The sequence below is a fragment of the Lutra lutra genome, chromosome 10 (genome assembly GCF_902655055.1).
Source record: "Lutra lutra chromosome 10, mLutLut1.2, whole genome shotgun sequence".
NCBI classification, from domain to species: domain Eukaryota; kingdom Metazoa; phylum Chordata; class Mammalia; order Carnivora; family Mustelidae; genus Lutra; species Lutra lutra.
This window is the reverse complement of record NC_062287.1, coordinates 71,532,424-71,555,993: the sequence shown is the minus strand read 5'-3', so window position 1 is coordinate 71,555,993 and position 23,570 is coordinate 71,532,424. Positions and strand designations below refer to the sequence as shown.

At 36.7% G+C, this 23,570-nt stretch overlaps 1 protein-coding gene and 1 long non-coding RNA gene across 2 annotated transcripts; one reads left to right on the top strand and one right to left on the bottom strand.

The window, feature by feature from the left end:
• Positions 1-4,871: 4,871 nt before the first annotated feature.
• Positions 4,872-18,411, bottom strand: C10H11orf58 (chromosome 10 C11orf58 homolog). Its single transcript, XM_047747432.1, has 5 exons — positions 18,212-18,411; positions 12,036-12,119; positions 9,282-9,342; positions 7,453-7,562; positions 4,872-6,749 (listed from the first exon to the last, which is right to left on the bottom strand). The coding sequence occupies exons 1-5, from the start codon at positions 18,272-18,274 to the stop codon at positions 6,519-6,521; spliced, it is 549 nt and encodes a 182-aa protein (XP_047603388.1). The 5' UTR covers positions 18,275-18,411; the 3' UTR covers positions 4,872-6,518.
• A 148-nt stretch (positions 18,412-18,559) lies between these two features.
• LOC125110304 (uncharacterized) lies at positions 18,560-20,480 on the top strand. Its single transcript, XR_007130556.1, has 2 exons — positions 18,560-18,747; positions 20,345-20,480. It is a non-coding gene; the product is annotated as an uncharacterized LOC125110304 (long non-coding RNA).
• Positions 20,481-23,570: the final 3,090 nt, after the last annotated feature.

The following is a 23,570-nucleotide window of genomic DNA, read 5'->3' as shown; positions in this document are numbered from 1 at the left end:
TCTCTAATATAAGAATCCTTTTGGAAATGGCTTCACTTTAATTTGAAGAGTGGCAGGCAGAATGACTCCATTTGAAGTCAGCCTGAGGAGGCAACATCTTAGTACTGGTAAAGGCACAAGAGGCACTGTATTTAGTAGAGTGAATTAGGCTCCTTAAAGCAGCTTTGAGGGCAGTGAACAGCAGTTTGGTGAGATGGAGAGAAGAGGGAAGGCACTGTTTGGTATCTGTGGGGGGCATACCTTGGGGGGAGCATACAGATGTTCCTTTGGTTTATCCTGTGCCAGAAGTAATTGTGGAATGCCTTCTGAGAGTGGGCTAGGGAGCTGAAGTTCAGAAATCAAACTAGTGGGGGTTTAAGCAGTAATAATTTTGGTGTGATAAGTTAATGTGTACTTCCAGTTTAGAGACAGAAAAGTGAAGTCAATTCTCTTCTTTTGGAAATCACCCAAAAGCAATAAGGAAAATGAGAAATGGAACTGCAAACTCTAGCTTCAACAAACCTAGGAGACATGTGAGACGTGGAACTCTCAAATGGGTGAAAGAGTCAAAAGAAGAGTACAGGAGAAGACTTGCTTCTGCAGTATCTGAGAAACCTAGTTACTGTCTTCTTGAAGGTGAGCCTATTTGCAGGACCAGTCTGTTCAAGTAACAAGGAAGAGAGGAAAACCCCGCATGTGAAGAGCCCTCTACTGTAGCATATGATCTTCACTGGCAAGGCTAGAGGGGTTCACACACATAACTCTGGATCACAATAAAACTGTTAGCTTATCTCCTTCTCCATCTGAAAATCCTGCAAATACCTGGGCAGAGCTTAAATTTAAGATGTGTCATCAGTTTTCCTCATACAGGTAAATGGGAACTCATTCTTGACCCCCCTCTCACATGCTACATCCAGTCTTCTGGCAAATACTGGTGCCTCTACCTTCAAAATACATCCCAGAATCAATTTCTCATTACTTCCACCATTACACTCTAAGCTACATTCCTGTGCTCACCTAGAATACTTGCAATAATTTCATACCTATGCTCTCCATTTTGACGTTTGACACTCAATAGCATTTTTTTTCAAACAGAGCTGCCTAACTACATTAGATCATGTCTCTCTAATCAAAAACTCTCTCCAGTATCTCTTCTCAGCATAAAATCCAAAGTTCCTTTTGTGGCTTTAATGATCTTATTCCTAACTGCTATCTCTTTGAACTCATCTCACAACTCTTTGTGACCCCTAGCTTATTCAGTTACTTACATTGCATCCCTTTACCCTGTTTTCTTAGGTTTATCTCATTTGATAGGTTTGTGTATCACCCCTCCATGAGAATGTAAGCCTCATTAAATCATTAAAGATTTTTGCTCACTGCTCTGCTTCCAGTGGCTAGAACTGTGCTTGACACAGAGTAGGTGCAGTAAATATTTGTAGTTGATAAAAGTAAAAAAACAAAACAAAACAAAAAACTAGCACAGGCTTTATATGAAGATATTACAATAGAGGAAAAAATCAAGAAAAATAGACATTGCATGAAGAACACCAAAAAAAAAAAAATTGCCTCAAAGTAGTTGAGGATTGGGGCACGTGGGTGGCCTCTGCCTTCGGCTCAGGTCATGATCCCAGCGTCCTGGGATTGAGCCCCCCATTGGGCTCTCTGTTCAGCAGGAAGCCCGCTTCCCTTCCTCTCTCTCTCTGCATGCCTCTCTGCCTACTTGTGATCTCTGTCAAATGAATAAATAAAATCTTTAAAAAAAAATAAATAAAAAGTTGAGAATTATGATCAAACATTTCATAACCTGAGTATCTTAATGGAAGATTAATCTCTAAAATAAGAGCAGACATCAGAAATACAAGAGGATATGATGAAACAACAAAGAATGAAATGCGAGCTGCTGGAACTCAGGAATAAAATTTACAAAAATGAATATAAAATTGGAATGACAGAAGATACAGTGCTCAAATCACAATACGGGGAATAGAAGATAGGGTTTAAAAATAAAGAAAAATGACATGGAGAACAGAAGCAACATGTATATAACTTGGAATTTCTAAAGGAGAAAATTTGTTCTCTATTTTTGTAGGTGAAAGCACTGAGAACCCTTGCTCATATGAAGAGTTGGCAATAGGTTTTAAACTTCAAACTTCTGGAACTAAGGGCATTATACTAAGCAAAATAAGCCTATCAGAGAGAGACAATTATCGTATGATCTCTCTGATATGAGGGATTTGGGGGGGGGTTGTGGGGAGTGGGGAAGGAAAAAATGAAACAAGATGGGATTGGGAGGGAGACAAACCCTAAGAGACTCTTAATCTCAGGAAACAAACTGAGGGTTGCAAGGGGGTATGGTGGGGGAAGGGATAGGGTGGCTGGGTTATGGATATTGGGGAGGGTTATGTGATATGGTGAGTGCTGTGAAGTGTGTAAGCCTGATGATTCACAGACCTGTACCCCTGGGGCAAACAGTACATTTTATATTAAAAAAAAAACAACAACAACCAAATCCCCTGAACTCTTGGCATCTAGGCCAAACATCATAATGATCTTTCACCAAAATGTATCCCTAATAAATTAGCTGACAATTCACTTTCTCTACTAATTTTATTAAAGGCATAGAACAGGAAACCTCCTGACTTGCATTCAGGCCTCAGTATCAACATTTCAAATTGTCCCCTTTTGGAGCCTTGATTTTACCCACAGGGAAGATAAATCACTGTGAAGTTTGGGATGATGAAGAGGTATTGCCTTTCCTTCCTTTCCTGAGAAAGTCAATCATGAAAGGAGAGGTAGGTTTGAGAGAGATCAATTTAGGAACAAGAACATATAGATATACAGAAATTGATTCTATTGAATCTCTTTGTGTAACCCGAGAGTAGATATTCATCTAAAGATTGATGGTTAACAATGCTTAGTACTGCTAACAGGTCAAGCAAGGAATTAACTCAAAGATCCGTTTTAGGAAAATGAGAAATCACTGATTTGATGAACATAGTTTTCAAAGCAGTTGTGTGAAACCATATTGAAATGAAGTGAGGAGGGAGGGGATGGCAGTGAGGAAGGCAGTGACAGAAGCAAGTTATTAAAACTGGATGTGGAAGGCATGAGGTAGGATGACAATAGCTCAAGTATGTATTATCTAAGAACAATTATTTTTAAGATGTAAAATACTGGGGGTAAAAATGTTGACAGAAAAGGGCCAACAGATTAAGGGAGAGGTTGAAGATGCAAAGGAAGATAATCAAAAGCATTAGGTTCACAAGAAGATTCAAAGGATTAACTATAGCTAGTATTTATTGAGCACTGAATACCTACCAGTGTGAAATGCTTTTAATCTGCTTTATCAAATTGTCAGTCACCATACAAGGTAGTTGCTATTGCTATCCTTATTTTACAGACAAGGAATGGAGACCGAGAGAGATCTAGTTTGCACAAGGTCACTCAAGCTTCTTCACTGTGGTGGTAGAGCAGGGCTGCGACCTAAAGCTGTGGAACTTGTCCATAGTTGTGAATTTAGAAGGCAGAAGTTGAAGGAATTTCTGCCTGATAAAATCTATTTCTTATGTAAGTTAGGGCATGTTAAGAATGAAGGAGGGTTGGGGCGCCTGGGTGGCTCAGTGGGTTAAAGCCTCTGCCTTTGGCTCAGGTCATGATCCCAGATTCCTGGGATCGAGCCCCGCATAGCGCTCTCTGCTCAGCAGGGAGCCTGCTTCCTACTCTCTCTGCCTGCCTCCCTGCCTACTTGTGGTTTCTGTCTGTCGGATAAATAAATAAAATCTTTGAAAAAAAAAAAAAAGGAGGGTTATAGGTTTATGAATAGAGGCTTTAGACAATCGCTAACAAAATGGGAGAAGAGTTGACTAGAAAAAGCAGTATTGATAACATGCAGTGTTTAGGCCAGTTAACATTGATTTTTAGTAATACTGGGTCTTCTCCAGAAATAATCCATAAAGGACTGGATAGATCTACAATATGGGATTTCCCAGGAAGGTATGACTGAAGATTATTTAGGACACTGACAATAGTGCTATTGAATTGATAGACCAATTACTAATCTAGACAGGGATTGTGAAGGTGAAAATAGATTGACAATGACCTAATTTGAACATCTATAAAGGAATAGAACTGTTATGGTCAGAGGTAATTTCTAAATTACCAATTTCAGAGGTAAAGTTGTTTTTGGATATTGTAAGTATCCAAGATATGGTTGTTGGAGACAAAGTAATGGAACCAAAGCCCGGTAAGAAATGGTCACTGAAGTCAAACAGGTAGTTGAAAATTTTTCCTCAAAATTTACTCAAAGAATGTGACCTGTCTTTCTGATCTCAAACTGCTGTTTAATCAGAAAAACAGTAACTTCAAACTTTCTTCTATAACTTCATTTCTCCCAGGTTTAAAAAATTATAGATTTGAGGACTTTTACCCATTATTACACACAAAATTGGAAACTGTGTTCCTAAAAAGCTTTCCAGTAAAGACTATTAAATCATTGGCATAGATAAACACTTGGAAGAAGCGCATTTTCAGGTAAGAAATTATCAGTGATAGAAATTTGCCATTAAACTTTTGACTGAATAGTCTTTCACTGTACCAAAATAATTTGTATTTTCCCACCTGATTCTTTAATAGGGATATCAAGATGGCAAAGCATCTGTCTCATTTTTTCCCCTAAAATTGATAATGAAAAAAAAAAAAACCACAACCCTGATATTCATGCTTAAAAGATAGCCATGATGTTTAATGTGGTGCTGGGACACTAGGCTACATGGACCAACAGACCTAAATTTATTCCAACCCTGAATTATGTAAATGGTCCAATAATATATGAATTAGTTGGAATAAGAACTTCTCCATTTGGTCATGAAGAAAAAGGTCTTCCAGTGAAGTTATTTTAGAAGAAGGCTCTTCTATTTACATATTAAGAACCAAGACTTATAAATAACCCAGCATGTTTCAACAATTAACTAATGGAAAATACTTTTTAAAACGTAATACTGATCTCTCCCACTTCCATTCTTAAACATAAATCAGGCTTCATTTACTACTTCATTTAGTTGTAATAAGCAACCCTAGAAACTGATATTTAAAAATCTGTGGCCAACTGAAATTTGAATAACACCAAACCTATTCAAACCAATATCTATTAAAGTTCATATATCCTGTCTACTACCCCCTGACTTGATATTTTACTATGTAGGGTAGCAACTACTATAAAACAATGTAAGAAATAAGAAAAATCAAAAGCCAAATGTTGGAGGGCTCTAATCTATGAATGGATTGCATGAACCAGATTATCACCTGTTCAAGTTGCTATACTCCTAAATTTTAAATTTCAAAGTGACATAGGAATTTGTTTTTTAAGTCCAACACATCGAACAGGTAAGTAGCTAGATATATAAAAATTCAGCAAACAAACAGGTTTGACTCATGCCTCTGAACATGTTACTTAGAAATATTTTGGACCTAAATATTCAAAGATCATGGACTAGCCCATAATGCAGCCTGTTAATCTGCTGTACACATCAACCACATAACCAGTCAGAGAATTCTAATCTCACTCCCAAAGAAGCAGCAACAAAATCAGAAAGCAGTACTACTTTCCAGTAATTCAATAATCAAGATAACAACATTGGGATAAAATGAAGAGAATTTGTCTCAGCTTCTTCTTCAATAAGGCTATTCCTCATTTTAGATAATGAGGATAAAGGTATCACAAACCAAATATGGGAAACTGAACTTTTTCTTTATTTAGGCCTTAGGAAGAAAATTAACTTTGGTCACATATTACCTTGAAAAAAAATTCCAGTTTTACATATTCCTAAATAGATAGGACCAAATGATCAGAGAAATAATTTCTTCTGTAAAAATTGGCCAAATTTTATCAAAAATCTAACATACAATGTAATTCAAATTATATAAAGACTGCTTGGGATCATAACATGCCAAATGTATGACAGCTGCAACTCCATCCTAACAGGTGTGAAAGTATTTGCTCTCATGTTGCTTTGGTCCAAAAGAGTAGAGCTGAATCAGTAAGAGTACCTAAGTACCTAATCTTTGCAAACAATTTAGATAGTTACTGGCAGCAGAAATACCCATGATGAATAGTTCTACTGCAGCAAAGTATAATAACTGAGTAGTTTTCATGAACACATCACAGTATCAGATTAAACTTCTTATAAGAGAAAAATATGAAGGAACAAAAAAGATGAAACAGCTACCATAAAAAAGTGTTTCCTCCATAACTATCTGAAGGGGTAAAAAGGTGAGATTAGAGTCTGATGATGCTAATATGAAATGAAATTGAGTACTGTATTTATTTCTTATTTTATACAACTCTTACTCTTTACAAAAATGGTTATAGTCATGCCCATAAAAGTGTAATCCATGGCATCTGAAAGCAAACACTCTTTGTAATTATTTAAAAGGGCCTTTTTAAAAATTATAATACAAAGGTCTGTGCTCTATAAGCAGTCCTCCACTGTGCATTATAACAATAAGGCTTACTTTTAATACAAAGACTAAGTGTTTGGGAGTTATGAACCACTGGATTTAACAAACATCATTTTATAGTTGCTTTTTGCATCTTTTTTGTTTTTGGGATCCTCCACTTCATCAGGGTGCTCAGTAGCTTGGAGTTCTTCAGCAGACTCTTCTTTCTCTGACTCTGAATCACTTTCAGAGTCATCTGGACTTTCAGGATCAGGTGAATCATCATCATCATCATCATCTCCAGCCACATCACCTTCTCCATCATGATCTTCTACCTATGAACATCAACCAACAGGTTCTTCTTAAACACTACAATTACCCAGTACAAAAACTGGGAAAGACACTAATTTTTGTCACAGTCTCAGAACACCTACTCCCTAGCCATTAACATCAAGTTTTATGATCGACTCAGGCATCCCGGTGTTTTACCCATTAGACTTAAGTAGGATTTTGTTTTAAGAAACAGCTCTGAAGACCATTCACTTGACTCCCCTCCCCCTAGTTTGAAAACTACCATATCTTCCTGAAAGAAACAGTATTTTTTTAAAAGTAAGACAAATTAACCACTGACCCATGGAAATGAGGAAAAGTGATCAATGTTTTACATATTATATTACTTTGGAGTAGTTAACCAGCACTTATAATATGAAAAGAGATCAAGGAGAAAACAGAAAGATCCTAAACTAGTATTTATATGAAATATTTTCTCTAACTTGTATGTTGTTCATGCTTATTAAAGATGTGCCATAATGATTATCTAAGCTGAATTTACATTAAGCTTCTATCAAAAAACGTTTGTAAAACTCAAAAATACCTTTTCTCATTATCTACAAAGACCTATTTGGGCATATGGAAAATTAAGTAACTGTAAAAAGAAAGCCTTCTACCTAGGATTCTTGACTGCTGGAGTAATCTAACAGAAATTAAGGTATCAATTTGGAAATTATCTTCCCATTTAATGAAAATGTTAATTACTACCTCACTGAAGCCAAGTCCACAATGTCGTCGATATCTTCCTGATAATTTACTGTCCATACTTTGCTGATATTGAGACTCCAGTTCTTCATTAATTTTCTTGTCTTCTTCCCCTGCATGTCCAGTGTACTTTGGTTATGTTTTAGTCAAATTAATAAAAACATTTGATTACACAAAAAAAACCCATATTACAAATGCTAATATATTCAGGGCTGATTTCTCTGTGACTAATTTTACAACGCATTTTGTGGATGGGTTTCCTCTATACAGTAGATATAATACTAATACCTAACTGCTATTAAAAAACTGAAGGATGTATTTATGATTATTTCTCTAGTAACCTACCCTCTGAACTACAAAAGTGTTGATAAAAGATGAAGAACTTATATTTTTCTATGTGGTAAGTTAAAACTACACAAGTCTCAGAACTGCCTGAAGTTCAGGTATTATAAATATTAATTACCAAGAACTGTGGGCCTTGAAAATTTTAGCTTACTTATAGTCTAATAAATAATTGTTCCCCGAAAGTGAGTTTTCTCTCACATTTAAAGCACCAGCAACAAACAAAAAAGTTTGTCTTTTAACAGATATACAATGAAAAGGCAGGCAATTCTGTTCAGAGAATGGCTAAATAAATAATGGCTCTAATTCACGCCTTTTTTAGATACCAGGTTACTGAAACAACACAAACTTAATTACAACTAGAACATTACTAATACCATCAAAGCTTTCTGAGGGGTTGCCTGGTTGGCTCAGTCACGTGAGCATCCAACTCTTGATTTTAGCTCAGGTCATGATCTCAGGGTCCCAAGATCAAGCCCTGAATTGGGCTCCCCACTCCGCAGGACATCTGTTTGAGATTCTCTTTCTTTCCCTCTTGCCCTCCCCCTGCTTGCAAGTGCTCCCGTGCTCCCTAAAATACATACATAAATCTTAGGGCGGGGAGAAAAAAAGCTTGAGTACGCCATTTTAATTTGTAAATATAAGAGGAATTTCATTTTAAGTCACAAATGGTGGTGCTTGCACTATTTTTATTCATAAAGTCCACAGTTTTAAAAGAATAAATGCAGTAGTTAAATATTTTTCCATTCTAGAAAGCTCAGGTATTCTTTTTGCCTCAAATTCTTTTTCTAAGAATGCAAATCAATTTGAAATAATTACTTGGAAAAATAAAAGGCCTGTTAACTTCTGAAATGTGCTACATATTTTAGGTCAGTATAAAGTTAATTTAAATAATTTAATTAAAAAGTTTGTTAAGTATGATCCAGGTCATTATGCCCTATTATTAATAATGTCCAAGATTAGTGTCAATTTTATATAGGAGAAAATTTCATTTTTTAGCAGCCTGAATTCAAATTCAAACTCATTTTTAGTTTTTATTTTAAAACTTTTTCCACTAAAATTAATTTCTTCAGGCTTTGCGACAAGTTTATATTTTTTATTAAGGATTTCAAAACAAAACTCAGTGAATAAATTCAAAGCCAATTTAATATGCCAACAATAATACCGTATGTTAAATAATTTATGTAAAAAATTCATATATACGTACTACATAACAGTTGCAAGATAAGGCATAAAACCTCACTACAATAAGTACGATCAATAAAAATGAAGATAGAAAAAGGTCAGTTTCTTGGTCAGAATATCATCGATATATACTCTCAAATCTTTAAAGTATATGATAATTGTTATATATACACATTTACATATACATTTCCAGATCTAATATTTTAATCATTAACATAATTATACAGAAAATATCCTGCAATACATACGAATATCTCATGTTCCAAATGCAGCACTGCCTCTTAAATTATATTTTACTTTCTTACCTGTTCGGAAGTGAGATGTTGATTTGTGGTCTCCTATAACAAGACGACCAGTGTGTTCTTTCTGTAAGAAAGTAGAAAATATATTGGAATTTGAGACCACAAACTTAAAATAATTATTGAGTGTCTACAATGTGCCCAACATTATTCCAGGCTTCTGAGATACACTGAAGAAAAAGAATTAAATTGAGATCCTTGTCTTGATGGAACTTATAGTCTAGCAAAGATAGAGATGAGGAGGGGAAATGAAATCAGTTAAGTAAATTATAGTACGGTAGAAAGCTGTAAGTGCCTTTAAAACACACATAGAAGGGGAGTGGAGAGTATGCAGAGGTCAGGCTGGAATTTTAAATGGGATAGATAACTAAAAAATTGCAGCAATATAAATATTTTCTTTCCTAAAAGGCCAGTTAAATGAGTTGCTTTAACTTTCCCATCTCCTCTTTCTGATACCTCAGGCACACTTTATATAGAAAGAAAGCAAATGAAATTATTTAGCTAGATAAAAATAAAGTAATAGACTCATAATGAAAAAAGTGATAGATCTTTAACAAATAGCCAGCTCATTATTATTTGACTACAATAAGTACCCAATCTTAAACTGTCAAGAACAGAATTTAAAGCAATCTAATTCTACTCTAAAATATACAAATAAGTCCTGATTCAATGTTACTAATAAATTACACCACTCAATTATCAGTTACAATGCACTCCTTATGGTTCATATTTAGTTTCATAAACGAAAGAAATTTTCCACTAAAACACAGTGAAGGAGAGATTAAATGTGACTGCAAAGTAATCTTAACCAATCACCTGTGGAGATATAGTACATAACAAATCTTCCTATTGTGAAAGGATGACGGACACATTTTCCATACTCTAAGATATTACTGAAAGGCTTCAAGCATTAATACTTAACTGCTTTATAGGCCATTATCACAGAAGCAAATCAATGATTCAATATGCTGCTTTAGATTGCAAAAGACACTCCATTATCAAGATTTGAAAATGTGTAATACATTGTTATCTGAGAATGATGACAGTAGTACACTAGTCTATTCATACTTTCTCCTAGCTGGTTCTCCCTGTGACCAGTAAAACACTCAAGGTAGCTTGCTAGGGTTAGGAATATACTTCGTTGCCACAGAACGGAATAAAACTAAACAGCCTATATATAAGATCAAAGCTACAATCTTGGCCTTGCTAGGAAATAATTTAATGTATGCTAAATAGCTCATATACTGGCAGTTAGTTTTTTAAATTGTTCAATCTGTTCTTTCTTCCCCAGTTTTAATGAGATACATTTGACTATATAACTGGTATATAAAACTGGTAGCTAAATCTCATACACTTTATGTTAGGGTATTCTTCCTAAGTACTCAAAGAGTTTTCATTCTACTAGGTTGAGCACGTCCCCTAAATTATTACTTCCTTCCTTCCTTCCTTCCTTCCTTCATTCATTCATTCGACAGAGAGAGATCACAAGTAGACAGAGAGGCAGGCAGAGAGAGAGAGGAGGAAGCAGGCTCCCTGCTGAGCAGAGAGCCCGATGCGGGACTTGATCCCATCCAGGACCCTGAGATCATGACCTGAGCCGAAGGCAGCGGCTTAACCCACTGAGCCACCCAGGCGCCCCTACTTCATATATTCTTAACAAATATTTAATTTGCATAAATCAAGACAAACTTCAGATTACTTTCTATGATAAATAACAAAATTACTGGGAAATCTGGGTTAAAAAGATATTATAAAAATGCATCCTTGTACAGGTCTTACTGTGTTGCACCATCTCTCGCTACCCTGAACCCCACTATTCTAGTCTGGCTAACTCCTCTTTGTTTCACCAATTCTATTTCTGGGATGCTTTCTTGTACCACTAAGGCAGACTTAGCTACCCTTGTCTGTTGACTCCACAGCTCTTTCATAGCAATTATAATTCTAAATTATCTGATTTCCTCTTTTACATGATGGCTCCAAACATGCGATCTATGTAACCCCCAGGACCTAGCATGGTCCCTGGCATCTTGTAAACAGTCAATAATGGTTGGTAAAATGCATGAGTGAGTCCCCATATGAATAACAAAAACAAAGGGCAGAATTTAATTTTAAGGAGCTTAAAAAAAAAAAAAAGCAAAAAAAAAAAAGTTTTCTTATTTTATCCACATTTGGGGCAATGTTAGAAAAATAAATTGACTTGCTTACACAAAATAAGTATCTAGAAATAACTGTATTTGCATGTAAAAATTATTGCTAGGAACAAGACGGGTTTTTTTTCCCCAAAAGGTGATGTTTTCCTGGCACCTATATTTTCTATTTTCTACCACGTTAATAAATTTGAAAGGGATTTCAAAATATATTGAACATTTTAAAGATTAAGTTTTTGACAAAGGCTTGACTAGTACTTCATGGGCTAGAGGGAGCTATAAAATACGAAAGGTCTACCAACTGGTCTGCCCAGAAAACTATTAAGTCATTAAGCTAACAGATAGCAAATTATAAACTTTCTTCCACAGGAGTCTCCTCAAACCAAGGTTTCTCTCAATTCAGTCTCTAAACTTTACTGCTCAGTGGCACTGAGAATCCCAGAAGTGGTTCAGAAATAGTATAAATTTTAAGTGCTTGGTTAGGTCAGCTGTATTTCCTAAGCAGAACAGGAAAATGGGATCCAAGTATATTCAGTCTGGCTCACTCAACAGACAAAATAAGGACATTATTTATACAGAAAGACTAAAATAACACAAACTGTTTGATGCTTACCTTTCCTGCGCCCATAAGTCTCAAGAACTTTTGTTTTCTTTCTTCATTACCTAAGTCTGCTGCTTCCCAATTGCTAGATCCAAGCTACAAAAGAAATTAGCCATTAGTTTTTTTGCATACTAATATTAAAAAATTTAAACTCTCCCCACAACTCCTAAGGTTTAAAAAAAAATCCTGTCATTTTTAACTATAAACAGGGCTCACTGATTTTGTTTAGGTAGCTAAGCGTATATATCATACTCAATATATACTCCTTTTCTGTTACCTCAAGGCAGTATCCTTTATTTCTTTTGCAGCCAGAGCTTTGATTTTGGAGAATGCACTTATGAGAATCACAGGGAGGGTGTGTTAAAACCCAAACTGCCAGACTACACCCCAAGGGTTTCAGATCCAGATCCAGTCTGGGCTCAAGTAAGGTGGGCTCAAGGATTTCATTCCTAACAAATTCCCAAGTGACGATGATGCTGTTGATGTTCATGTGAGGACCACACCTTGAGACCTACTATCCTAGAGCTTTGCAAGACCCTGGAGTACCTAGGATTTCGAAACCCAGAGCCTGCCACGGTTGTTACTTAAAAGTTAGTCTGGCTAAGGGGCGCCTGGGTGGTTCAGTGGGTTGAGCCGCTGCCTTCGGCTCAGGTCATGATCTCGGGGGTCCTGGGATCGAGTCCCGCATCGGGCTCTCTGCTCAGCGGGGAGCCTGCTTCCCTCTCTCTCTCTCTCTCTATCTCTCTCTCTCTGCCTGCCTCTCCATCTACTTGTGATCTCTCTCTGTCAAATAAATAAATAAAATCTTTAAAAAAAAAAATAGTCTGGCTTTAGTGATAGTCTAAAGGACCATGGAACACAAAATGGACCCAATTTTAGGTTTTCAACTTCTTCTCTGTGCAGTTCTAGTTATTTAAGGATTGATATATTAAGACTTATATTCTTTCTTAAAGATCTTCTGAAAGAGAAAACAGAAAATGAAAACAGAAAACTTATTTTAAAAAAAAGTAAAACTCATTCTACCTTGCGATTATCAAATGGTCAGTTGGGCCCTTTTACAATCTAAGAAATATTATGGAATCCTAGTGATCATATTTTTTCCTACATCTTGAAACAAATGTAGGAAATATTATGATTCATTAGTTATTGCCAACTATACTAAAAATGACTAAAATAAGGAAACAGAAAAAACAGCAGAAGAGTTTTCTCATCCTGTTGTCCAAGGTAGTGCATCATCTTTCATCTTTCAAGAAGATGTCACTGCCCGTTGTATACTTCTAGCTTCATGGACACAGTTGAGTCCAGAATTTTCATTTCTACCCATAATGGCAACTAGGTAAAAACCAGAAACTGACAAAAGCCATGTCACAATTATTAGATGAATAAAGTGAATGCAAAATGATAGGTGGTATACCCTAAACAAATGATAATGGCAAAATTAATTGTATATTCAGAAATCTTAAAGACTGAATTTTTGGATGCTGAAATACTACATGACTTCTCTCCAACCCAGGAATCAAGAGACAAAGAAAAAAAAAAAGAAAGAAAAAATTCGGCACTCTCATCTGGCAAGTCACTCAATAGGGATTCTTCGTCTTGCAATACTGCGCAGTAAGAGCCCGGACCATCCTGTTTTTCTAAAAAAAAATGTGAGACTGCTTCATCTTTTATATTTGTACACCAGGGACGCCTGGGTGGCTCAGTTGGTTAAGCAGCTGCCTTCGGCTCAGGTCATGATCCCAGCGTCCTGGGATCGAGTCCCGCATCGGGCTCCTTGCTTGGCGGCGAGCCTGCTTCGCCCTCTGCCTCTGCCTGCCACTCTGTCTGCCTGTGCTCACTCTCGCTTCTCTCTCTATGACAAATAAATAAATAAAATCTTATATTTGTACACCAATTTACTTGACAGGATTTGAAACTGAACAAGTGCTAAAGGAAGATGTATATACAAAGGTGACTAGAAGGAATGTAGAAAGGAAACATTCATTGGCTTGATCATTCTAATTGAGTTTATAATCTAAATATGAAAATGTTTTGCAATTATGAAGCAAAGATGACAACCCCCCCTTTCAACACAAAATTATGGGCACAAAGGTTTAAATTCTTCATATTATATTTTGATGATGAAAATGCTAGAACTACAAATAATGATAAAGCTAAAATCTATTAGAAATTATTTGAAATCTGAAACTATGTGTTCCAGTTTTACACATAAAAATTGATAAGCAGTTAGCTGATTCAGAGGATGCTAACCATTTTAGGTATGTATGTCACGAAAATCAGAAAGCCATGTAATAGAAATTTGGGCTTGCTACAGTTACATTCATATTGAAATTTTCAATAAAATTGTTTTTCACTATTTTTGTTCTTCTGGAAATTATTTGTAGAAGGTTTAGAAAATATAAAAAAAGAATGGTGGGCGCCTAAGTGACTCAGCTGCTTAAGCGACTGCCTTTGGCTCAGGTCATGATCCTGAAGTCCCAGGCTTGAGTCTGCATCCAGCTCCCTGTTCAGCAGGGAGTCTGCTTCTCCCTCTGACCCCTCCCCCTTCCCATGCTCGCTCTCTCATTCTCTCTAATTAAAACAAAATGAAACAAAAAACAAAACACCAGAAAAGCAAAACAAAACAAAACATACTCAATGGTGACCATTTCTCTAGGGATAGGAGTGTTGAAGTATTTGTTCAGGGAATATTAGCCATCAAAAAAGTGAAATCTTCCCATTGGCAATGACGTGGATGGAACTAGAGAGTATTTTGTTAAGTGAAGTAAGTCAATCAGAAAAAGACAATTATCATATGATTTCACTTATATGTGGAATTTAAGAAACAAAACAGAGGATCATAGGGAAGGGAGGAAAAAGTAAAGTAAGATGAAATCAGAGAGGGAGACCAACCATAAGAGACTCTTTACTTTAGGAAACAAACTTGAGGGTTGCTGGAGGGGAGGGCATGGTGGGGAGGTGGGGTAACTGGGTGATGGGCATTAAGCACATTTGATGTAATGAGCACTGGGTGTTAATATACAACTGATGAATCACTGAACTCTACCTCTGAAACTAATAATACACTATATGTTAATCAATTGAATTTAAGTAAAAATAAACTTTAAAAAATTAAGTATTTGTACAACACTGGATAATCACTCGTGGTTCTTCCAAATTCCTTTTTTTGGGAAGTTTATATGCTTTCATGATTTCGGCTACCTAACTTCCAAATCTCCACTTCTTTCCATCTGACAACTCAGAATCTTCATATATGCCAATTAGTTCCTAACTATTTCTGGCTGAACACAGTTAAGAAATAAAAAACCAAAGTACTAGTGAAAGTTAAGTTCTGATTCTCACTAAATCACTTGCTCTCTGAGTCTGGACCGCACATTTAACTTCCCAGTTTTCATTCCTAATCTACACAGAGTAGCTTCTTTAAAAGACTGTCTTAAGAATAACAACACCTAAGAACTGCAGTGTTTCCCAACTTACAGCATACAAAGACTGCTCACTTATGTTCTCTCAAGAGTCCAGTTAATAAATAAGAACACTGAGGCAAAGTCACTTAAAAGTTTAAGTGACTGATCCTCTTGCTTTAAGTTCTCTGCTCTTTCCACATCATGCTGTACATGACCAAATGAGATAGAATATGTGATAGTTTATGAACTAGTTATAAAAGTTACAGAATCAAGTTAAAAACAAAACAACTTTCTAAAAGCCAAAACTTTTCTATTAAAAGAGCAAATATCTTCCGAAGTCTTTACAGAAATAATTCTATCATTTATAATATTTAATCCTATTGTTTTTTTCCAATCGTCAAGTCCTTCTGGTTCTTCCTTTCAAAGACCTCAGCATACAACAGCAACTACCTTGCTCAAATGCTGCATTTTCAAAAGCACATGGGTGCCTGATACATTCTTGGAGGGTCTCCATCAGTTACTAAAATTAACTTCCCCTCACCTCCCATTCTCTTAAAAATAGTTTTCATTTCTCCACTCCAATCAAACCAATGAGACCATTTTTAAGTTATCCTTAATACCTTTTATTATAGAACTGTAGTCAATTTACCTCCTCCTGAATACATAATGTAGTAACTCTTAGAATTTACTTCTAACACTGTCAGCATTTTCTTAAAGCTGGATTCCATGTTTAATATCTATTTTGAACATCTTTCTTTCCTTTTAAAATATTTTATTTATTTGAGAGAGAGGCAATGTGCATGAGGTGGGGGGAAGAGCAGAGCGAGAGGGTGAAGCAGACTCCCTACTGAGCAGGGAGCCTGACATGGGGCACTATCCTAGGACCCTGGGATTCTGACCAGAGCTGAAGGCAAATGCTTAACTGAGGTGTCTTCTACTTTTAACATCTTTCAAATGTTTTGTTATCTCCATTTAATATGTGAGGTGAGTAAGCAGAGAAACTGATTATCTTTCACATGCAGTGTACGTTCATTAGAAATTGATGATCAAATACAACTTCAATTATAATTAACTGATTTTCTACAACTTAAATGTATATTTAAAAAATAATTTTTAATTTTGTATATGGTATTTAAAAATGTTTTTAAAACAAGTAAACTCCTAATTACTAGAAAAAGTAATAGTCACATGAAAGAAACTGACTTAAAAAAATCACTATCAAAAAGACAATTACTCTATTGCACATTAAATTAGCAACATAATCATTTTTAGATAATGTGTGAAAGTTGTAGGACCTAATCTTGAATTGCAACTACAACCATTCCCTCCAAAAGAATGCTTGTAAGATTGGAAAAGGTCTTAAAGATCATCTTAAACTGATCCCAACAGAAGCTGTGGAGTTATCCCTTTAACGTTCTGTTAAATAACCTAACATCAAGAGTTTTCTGTCAAGCTAAAAGATATTTCTGAGTCTAGCAAAACAGGTGCCTGACATTCTAGGAATCAAGTCACAGTTAAATACCAGGAGGAAAACAATGTAATAGCTTTTAAAATGGCACCCAGGTTACTCAAATGCCTTAGATAAATGCCTAACAACTACTGGATTACCATATTAACAAGATCTAAGAGGCAGTAGCAGGGAAGAACAGAGGGCACCAAAAAAATCTCACTATGTAATTCTTCATCCCCAAATCTTTCCTGATTACTAATCTTTCTGCAAAATTAAATTCAATTTAAGAAACTTGGTATTCCGGTCGTAATCCCACCTCCTATCCGAAGAGGGGTGGGTCTTATACAACTTAAGCACTAGTAGTAGTCTTTAGTGAGCTTTTAACGGTTCACAAAGGTATTATGAAAGTGCACTGAACTGCACTATAAAGAATTCAACATATTCAGAAATAGTGCTTTAAACAATAACTTAAAGAAAATTAGACGCAGTTCTTTCTTCATCCTTAAAGATGACCTCTCCATGCCCCCACCTACCCGTCCCTAAAATTTCTCAGTCAACGTTTCCATGGCGTTCATCCATTGTATGAAGGACCTAGTTTTCCGTTTACTGCAGTCTCCATGACACTGCGCTAAGAGCTAGGACAAATATACAAAAAGACCTAGGATAAGCACCGTACTCATTCATCTTTGAATTCCCAACACCTGGCATAGCAGTAAATATTTAATGGGTTACTTTAAAGAATGAATGGTTTGCTATTTAAGCTGACAAGCTTGGGTGGGGGGAAAAGGAGGAGGTAGCTGAAATCAAAATGGGCTTCTAGGTCCCAACATTTTAGACCTCATCACCATGCGTCAGTACGAAATGCCCCTCCCGGTACAATTTTCGGTTCAATACTGTTTTCGGTTTATTCCCAATAGTACACCGCGCGAAAATAATTCCGGTCGGAAAAATCTGTCCAAATGTGCACCAACATCTTGACATTGTCACAGGAACATTTTAAACCTCAAACAGGAGGGATCTTGCCATCCCTATCCCAAGTAGAAACGCCCGACAAAGAAGCTTCATCAGCCCCGCGATACGCTTCCCGACCCTCTCAGGACTTCCTTCCTCGATCCCCCTTCCTACGCAGGTCTCTGGCTCTTAAGATGTAGACCTCTACTAACCTTCCGACCCTAAGTTAGGAAAGGAGACATTTCCCATTCTTCTGGTTCCTCCCCCTCGGCCCTCCCCCTTTGGGCCACCTCGAACCCTTCCTCCTTCTTAAACCACCCTTCCCGGCCTACCCCAGCCTTTAGTAGGCCTCAACCCTCAACCACTCCGCCATTGTTATTTACATCGTCGTCTGGGGAGGCTGAACGCTTCACCCCGTGCGGATGGGACTCCCTGGCAGCACTCATCGTTGCTGGGACCCCGACGGGAAACGCCGAACCCACTCGCCGTTCTCTTCAGCAGCGGCGCCAGCAGTCTGCAACCTGCAACCGGCCCAAGCAGCGCCACTCCAGAACGCCGAGCCCCTCCAGGCCTTCTCCGCCGCGGTCGTCACCGCCGCGGCTACTCGCCGCTACGGAGCAACTCTGGTAGTTGTAGTTTTCTGGCTCACTCCATACCGATCTGAACAAAAGGCATGGATAAGAAAACTAAAACTACAATTCCCAGGAAGCCCAGCGGCGCAGATCGCGCTGTGTGGCGGGAGTGCCCTCTGAAGTTCCGCCTTCTTCTGCTGGTGAAGGGAGCTTTCCCGCGGATGGGTATGGCGGTGAGAGTTCATTTAAAGCGTCGTCGCCACAGAAAGCGGCTTAGAGACTTCGTCGCCACAGAAAGAGGCATTTCGCCGTGAGGTGCTGTGCGCCTGACAGATGCATCTGTCATAGTTAAGCATCTAGGTTTAAGTGTAATGTTTGAAGATTTTTGAATCCTCACTGGTACCGTCCCCCCGCGACAAAAGCCTTAAAAAAAAAAAAAAAAATGGCTTCTACTGTTTCCACCCTCATGTTCGCTGTTGCTCCTGAGGGTTTACTAGGTGACCGGCGGTGCGGCTTTCTAGAAGATTCTGATGAATATTTTGCCGCTTTCTCATTCTCACCGAAATGAGTTCAAGATGGTGCAGGTTAATTGACTGTTACTGAAACTAGGGTCTGCCAGAGGGAATTCTGTAACCTGCCCACACAGCGTTTTGTGAGGTGGGAGTGACCCTAACCGACCTTCCTGCGCTTCAGGGAGGCGTTGTACTTCTTGGGGACTTCACTAAGTAAAGTCCCCTTCTGCCAGAAGGCCCTGTATCTTTTAATTTTCATTAAAATTTTTTCGAATTGAGGTGAAATCCACACAATGTAAAATTAACCACTTTAAGGTGTACAATTAAGTGGCATTTGGTACATTCACAATGCTGTGCAACAATCACCTCTATTTAGTTGCAAGTTATTTTCATCACCGCAAAAAGGTCAGTACCCAATGAGTAGTTCTTCCCCATTTCCCCCACCTCACCCCCAGCAGCTACGCTACTATTCTACTCAGTGCTGTATCTAAAGGTTTTATTCAACTATCGAAGATTCATTCATGCAGGATCAAGGTGTCTGATTTTTTTTTTTAACCAGGCCTGAACCTGTGTGCTTTTAATCCTAACATTCTTCCAGGATGCTTGTCCTTATTTATTCTGAAGCTTTCTGAATAGGTCCTTGATCAAATATTTAATTTTTTTAAAGCAAAAATCAGTTAATGGCATGACAATATAGATCTAGTGTGCATTTTGGTAATGATAGCAGCCTGTGAAACTGCTCAACTATCGGTTTCTGAATTTAGCAATTATTGTAGCTTTGACTGCCTCTGTAGAAATAATATTACTGTACTAGATTTCAGATGATGGTTGTACCATATACAGAACTGTGACTAGTGGAAGATCTTTAATTTTGCAGTCATATATCCAAATTCTCCTTTATTCTGGAAGCAAAGGAATGACAATGCTAATTAGGATTATATGAAAAAAATCTCAGATAGGGTCATATTTTATAACCAAATAAGGGACCTTAATCAATTAGTTTTATGGTAAGAATAAAACAAGTGGAGGAGGAGAAGAGTAAAGCTATGAGGAGAAGTATTTTGGGGAAGTGGTTACTTGCTGTTTACTGTGAATGAAAATATTTTGCATATTAACTGTGATTCTACAAAGATTCTATAAATATAATTACAATGAAATTACAGTTAAGTTACAGAATTTTCTAGGATGAACTACAGTTCATATCCAAAGGATTTGACAGACTGTAAATTATACAATTTAGAACTTAGCTTTATTAATAAATAAATAAATGAGATGGCTGAATAGGTAATTTTGAACTGCTAATAAAAAATAAAATCAGAAATAAAAAAGGGCTATCAATAAGGTTAGTAGTTACTAAATAGTTTTAACTTAAATTGGTGACCATTGAGAAGAGTTTAATGAGCTAGCAACCTGCCTTTTATTTCTTTACCAGATTTGTTGGCACCTGGATGACTAAATCTTCAAGTTATCATAAATCAAGATCACAAGCCAAAAAGTAACATAGGAAATAAAAAGGACTGGATCATTTTACAGATTTTACTCAGTTTGATTGCAGAAGTCTATATAGGTAAGGATGGAATTATAGTGCAAAGGATATTCATATATGACACAGAAACTCAGTAATACCCTTCCTCCTTGTATTGTGTGCAACTGTTCCATTTTGGGAGGCAGGGGGTATGAGGCAGAGGGAGAGAGAATCTTAAGTAGGCTCCATGCCCAGCGTGGAGCCCTATGCGGGGCTTGAGCTCACAACCCTGAGACTGTGACTTGAACTGAAATCAAGGATCAGATGCTTAACTGCTTAACTGACTGAGCCACCCAGGCATTCTGACGACTGTTTGTCTTGATTTTTTGTTTCTGTATCTTCCGGCACAATGTGCCACGGAGTAGTTAATAAGTTTTTTAATTAATGAAATATGAAATTATATAATGTAACCGAGTGGTACCTCATATAAGTCCTGGAAACTCAGCAATAGCCATCCTTATTGGATAGTAAAGACAAGGAGAGGAGGACCTACATGTTCCTAATAGCATTTTGAAATACTTCCCTGACCATGCCTTCTTCATTTTTTTATATACCCAATGCTTTAGCATATTGTAGGCTTTCATGAATGTTTGTTGAGTGTGTACATCGATTTTTCTTCAACCAAGAGCAGTCATAACTGAACATAGTTAACAAATCTATAGAAGACATAAAAGCTCTGATGAATATGCTCTGTACAAAAAACTTGCTGTTTTATCTGAGACTAAAAGAAAAAATTCCTCAACCCATAGTTATAACTACTATTTATTGAATATCCACTATGCACTGTGTACATTACTAGGTGCTTCTCAAAGCTTCACAACAATTTGCAAGGATTTTTTATTTTATATATGATGAAGCTTAAGAAAAGTTAAATGCTTGCTCATGATCATTTAGCTAATGAGTGAATGGCTAATCTGCAGTTTAATCCTTAAATCTAACTCCAAAAACCTGTGCATGTTCCTCTGTGCCAGTATAACTCATGTTTATATAGGGAGCTTAGTATGTGTCAGGCTGTGTGCTAAATTTGAAGAAAACCAGAATAAATAATGTATAACCCCTTACCTCAAGGAGTTTATAGCTTTGTGGGGGAGGAATGACTAAACGGCACCAGGAAGTTACAGATAAAATCCTATGGAAGCAGTTTATTTTAGCTGAGGGCAATAGGGAAATTCTTCCCTGAAAGTTTTTGATTTAGATTCTAAAAAACTGTGGAAGCAGGGTGGGGCATGTATTCAGGAATGATCAGTGTCTTGTGCAGCTAAAACCCGATAAACACAGAAGTATATTCTGACACAAAACTCTATAGGCTGATCAAAGCCTTGAAATTGAATCTCTCACTGTGTGTGTTCAGGTTCAAATCCTCTGTTTCATTGATTTATAGTAACCTTTTCCCATACTCTAATAGTTCCCCACTTAAATCCTTTTTTACATATCATATTCAGACTCATCATCTGAAAATGGAATGTAGAGACTCTCCGCTCAAAAACTGCTTAGAGTTTCCCACTTTGTACACAATTAAGTTGATAAAGTCGATGTAATTAGCCTATAATTGAAGGTCTATATTCTGACCTCAATCATCCGCTCCAATCTTATTTTCCACTGCTACCTATTATTTATCTTGGTTAGTCTGTCATTGCTAATTAAAATAAAAATATATGTGCTATAATAGAGGTATGAACAAAGATATGATGTCGTTCTGGACTGGCTATTCTAGACCATCTAAGAATCTTTTGAGTAGAATCTAAACTTCGCACCATGACTTGTGTATAAACCATGACTCAACAAATTTTTGTTGTATTATATGAATGAACATGGTCAGAGAGGAGCAGGTTTACATGGTAAGATAATGAATTTTTTATTTTAGACAGGTTAAATTTAAGGTATTAGTGGGGTACCAAGTGGAACTGTCTAGTAGGCAGTTAGAAATACTGGCTTCAAAGTTGGGAGAGAGCCGTAAATTTGGAAATCCCCAACATAGAGATGATGGCTAAACTAGGAGAGTGACTGAGCTTACTGAGTGATCACATAGAAGAGAGGTCCTTGGAAAAGGAAAAAAAGAAAATAACATTTAAGGGTAGGAAGAGCCTGAGGTTAAAACATAGATGAGAACAATGAGAGTTAAGTATTATCGAATCCAAAAGAAAAATATTTGAAGAATGCATTGTTTAATTGGGAGACTAAGAGATGAAACTTACCTTAAACCTGATTTTAAAGGTGTCATATAAAGAGAACTGTAAGGCCTAACATACAACCCTGAAGACAAGGAATAAAAAAAGTATTTGTGATTGATGATGGTTGATGATGATGAGATCAGTTCCCATTCTGTCCATGGAACATACACATTTACCACATTGCTACTATAATTTAAAATATGGTGGCATAAATACTGGGTTGATTATTTTACATACACCTAGAAGCTTTAAAGACTAGAGAATGAAAAGGGAAGTGAAAATGTATTTGCTTATAAAATCGCTTCAATATAGTTGTTGATATGTCTCTTTAATCTGGTCATAAGGTCTTCAGATACAAAAAGCAGCAATATTCCAATAGTTGTTGTCAAAAAGAATTTGTGACTTTAAATCAATGGTGATACCTTTTTTGGGTGGGGGGTGGAATTTGAGAACATTTTAGTTTATTCTCCCAAGTTACTTTGTTGTTCTTGCCAAATATAAAAGTATTCTGTCAATATGAGACTGGCTAAATGTATTATGGTAAATCCTTACTGTAGATCACCATGCTGCCATTAAAAAGAAAGAGGAAACTCTCAAAAATTAAAAATGGAACTACCCTATGATCCAGTAATTGTTCAACTGGGTATTTACCCCAAAATATGCAAAAACAGTAATTCAAACGGATACATTACCCTATGTTTATTGCAGTATTATTTACAACAACCAAACTATGGAAGAAGCCCAAGTGACCATTGATTGATGAATGAATAAAGAATATATGTGGTGTGTGTGTGTGTGTGTGTGTGTGTATTTATATTTATATTTGTATTTATATATAATGGAATATTATTCAGCCATAAAAAGAATGAAATCTTGCTGTTTACAACAACATGGATAGAGCTAGAGAGTATAATGCTAAGTGAAATAACTCAGCCAGGGAAAGATAAATACTTTATAATGTC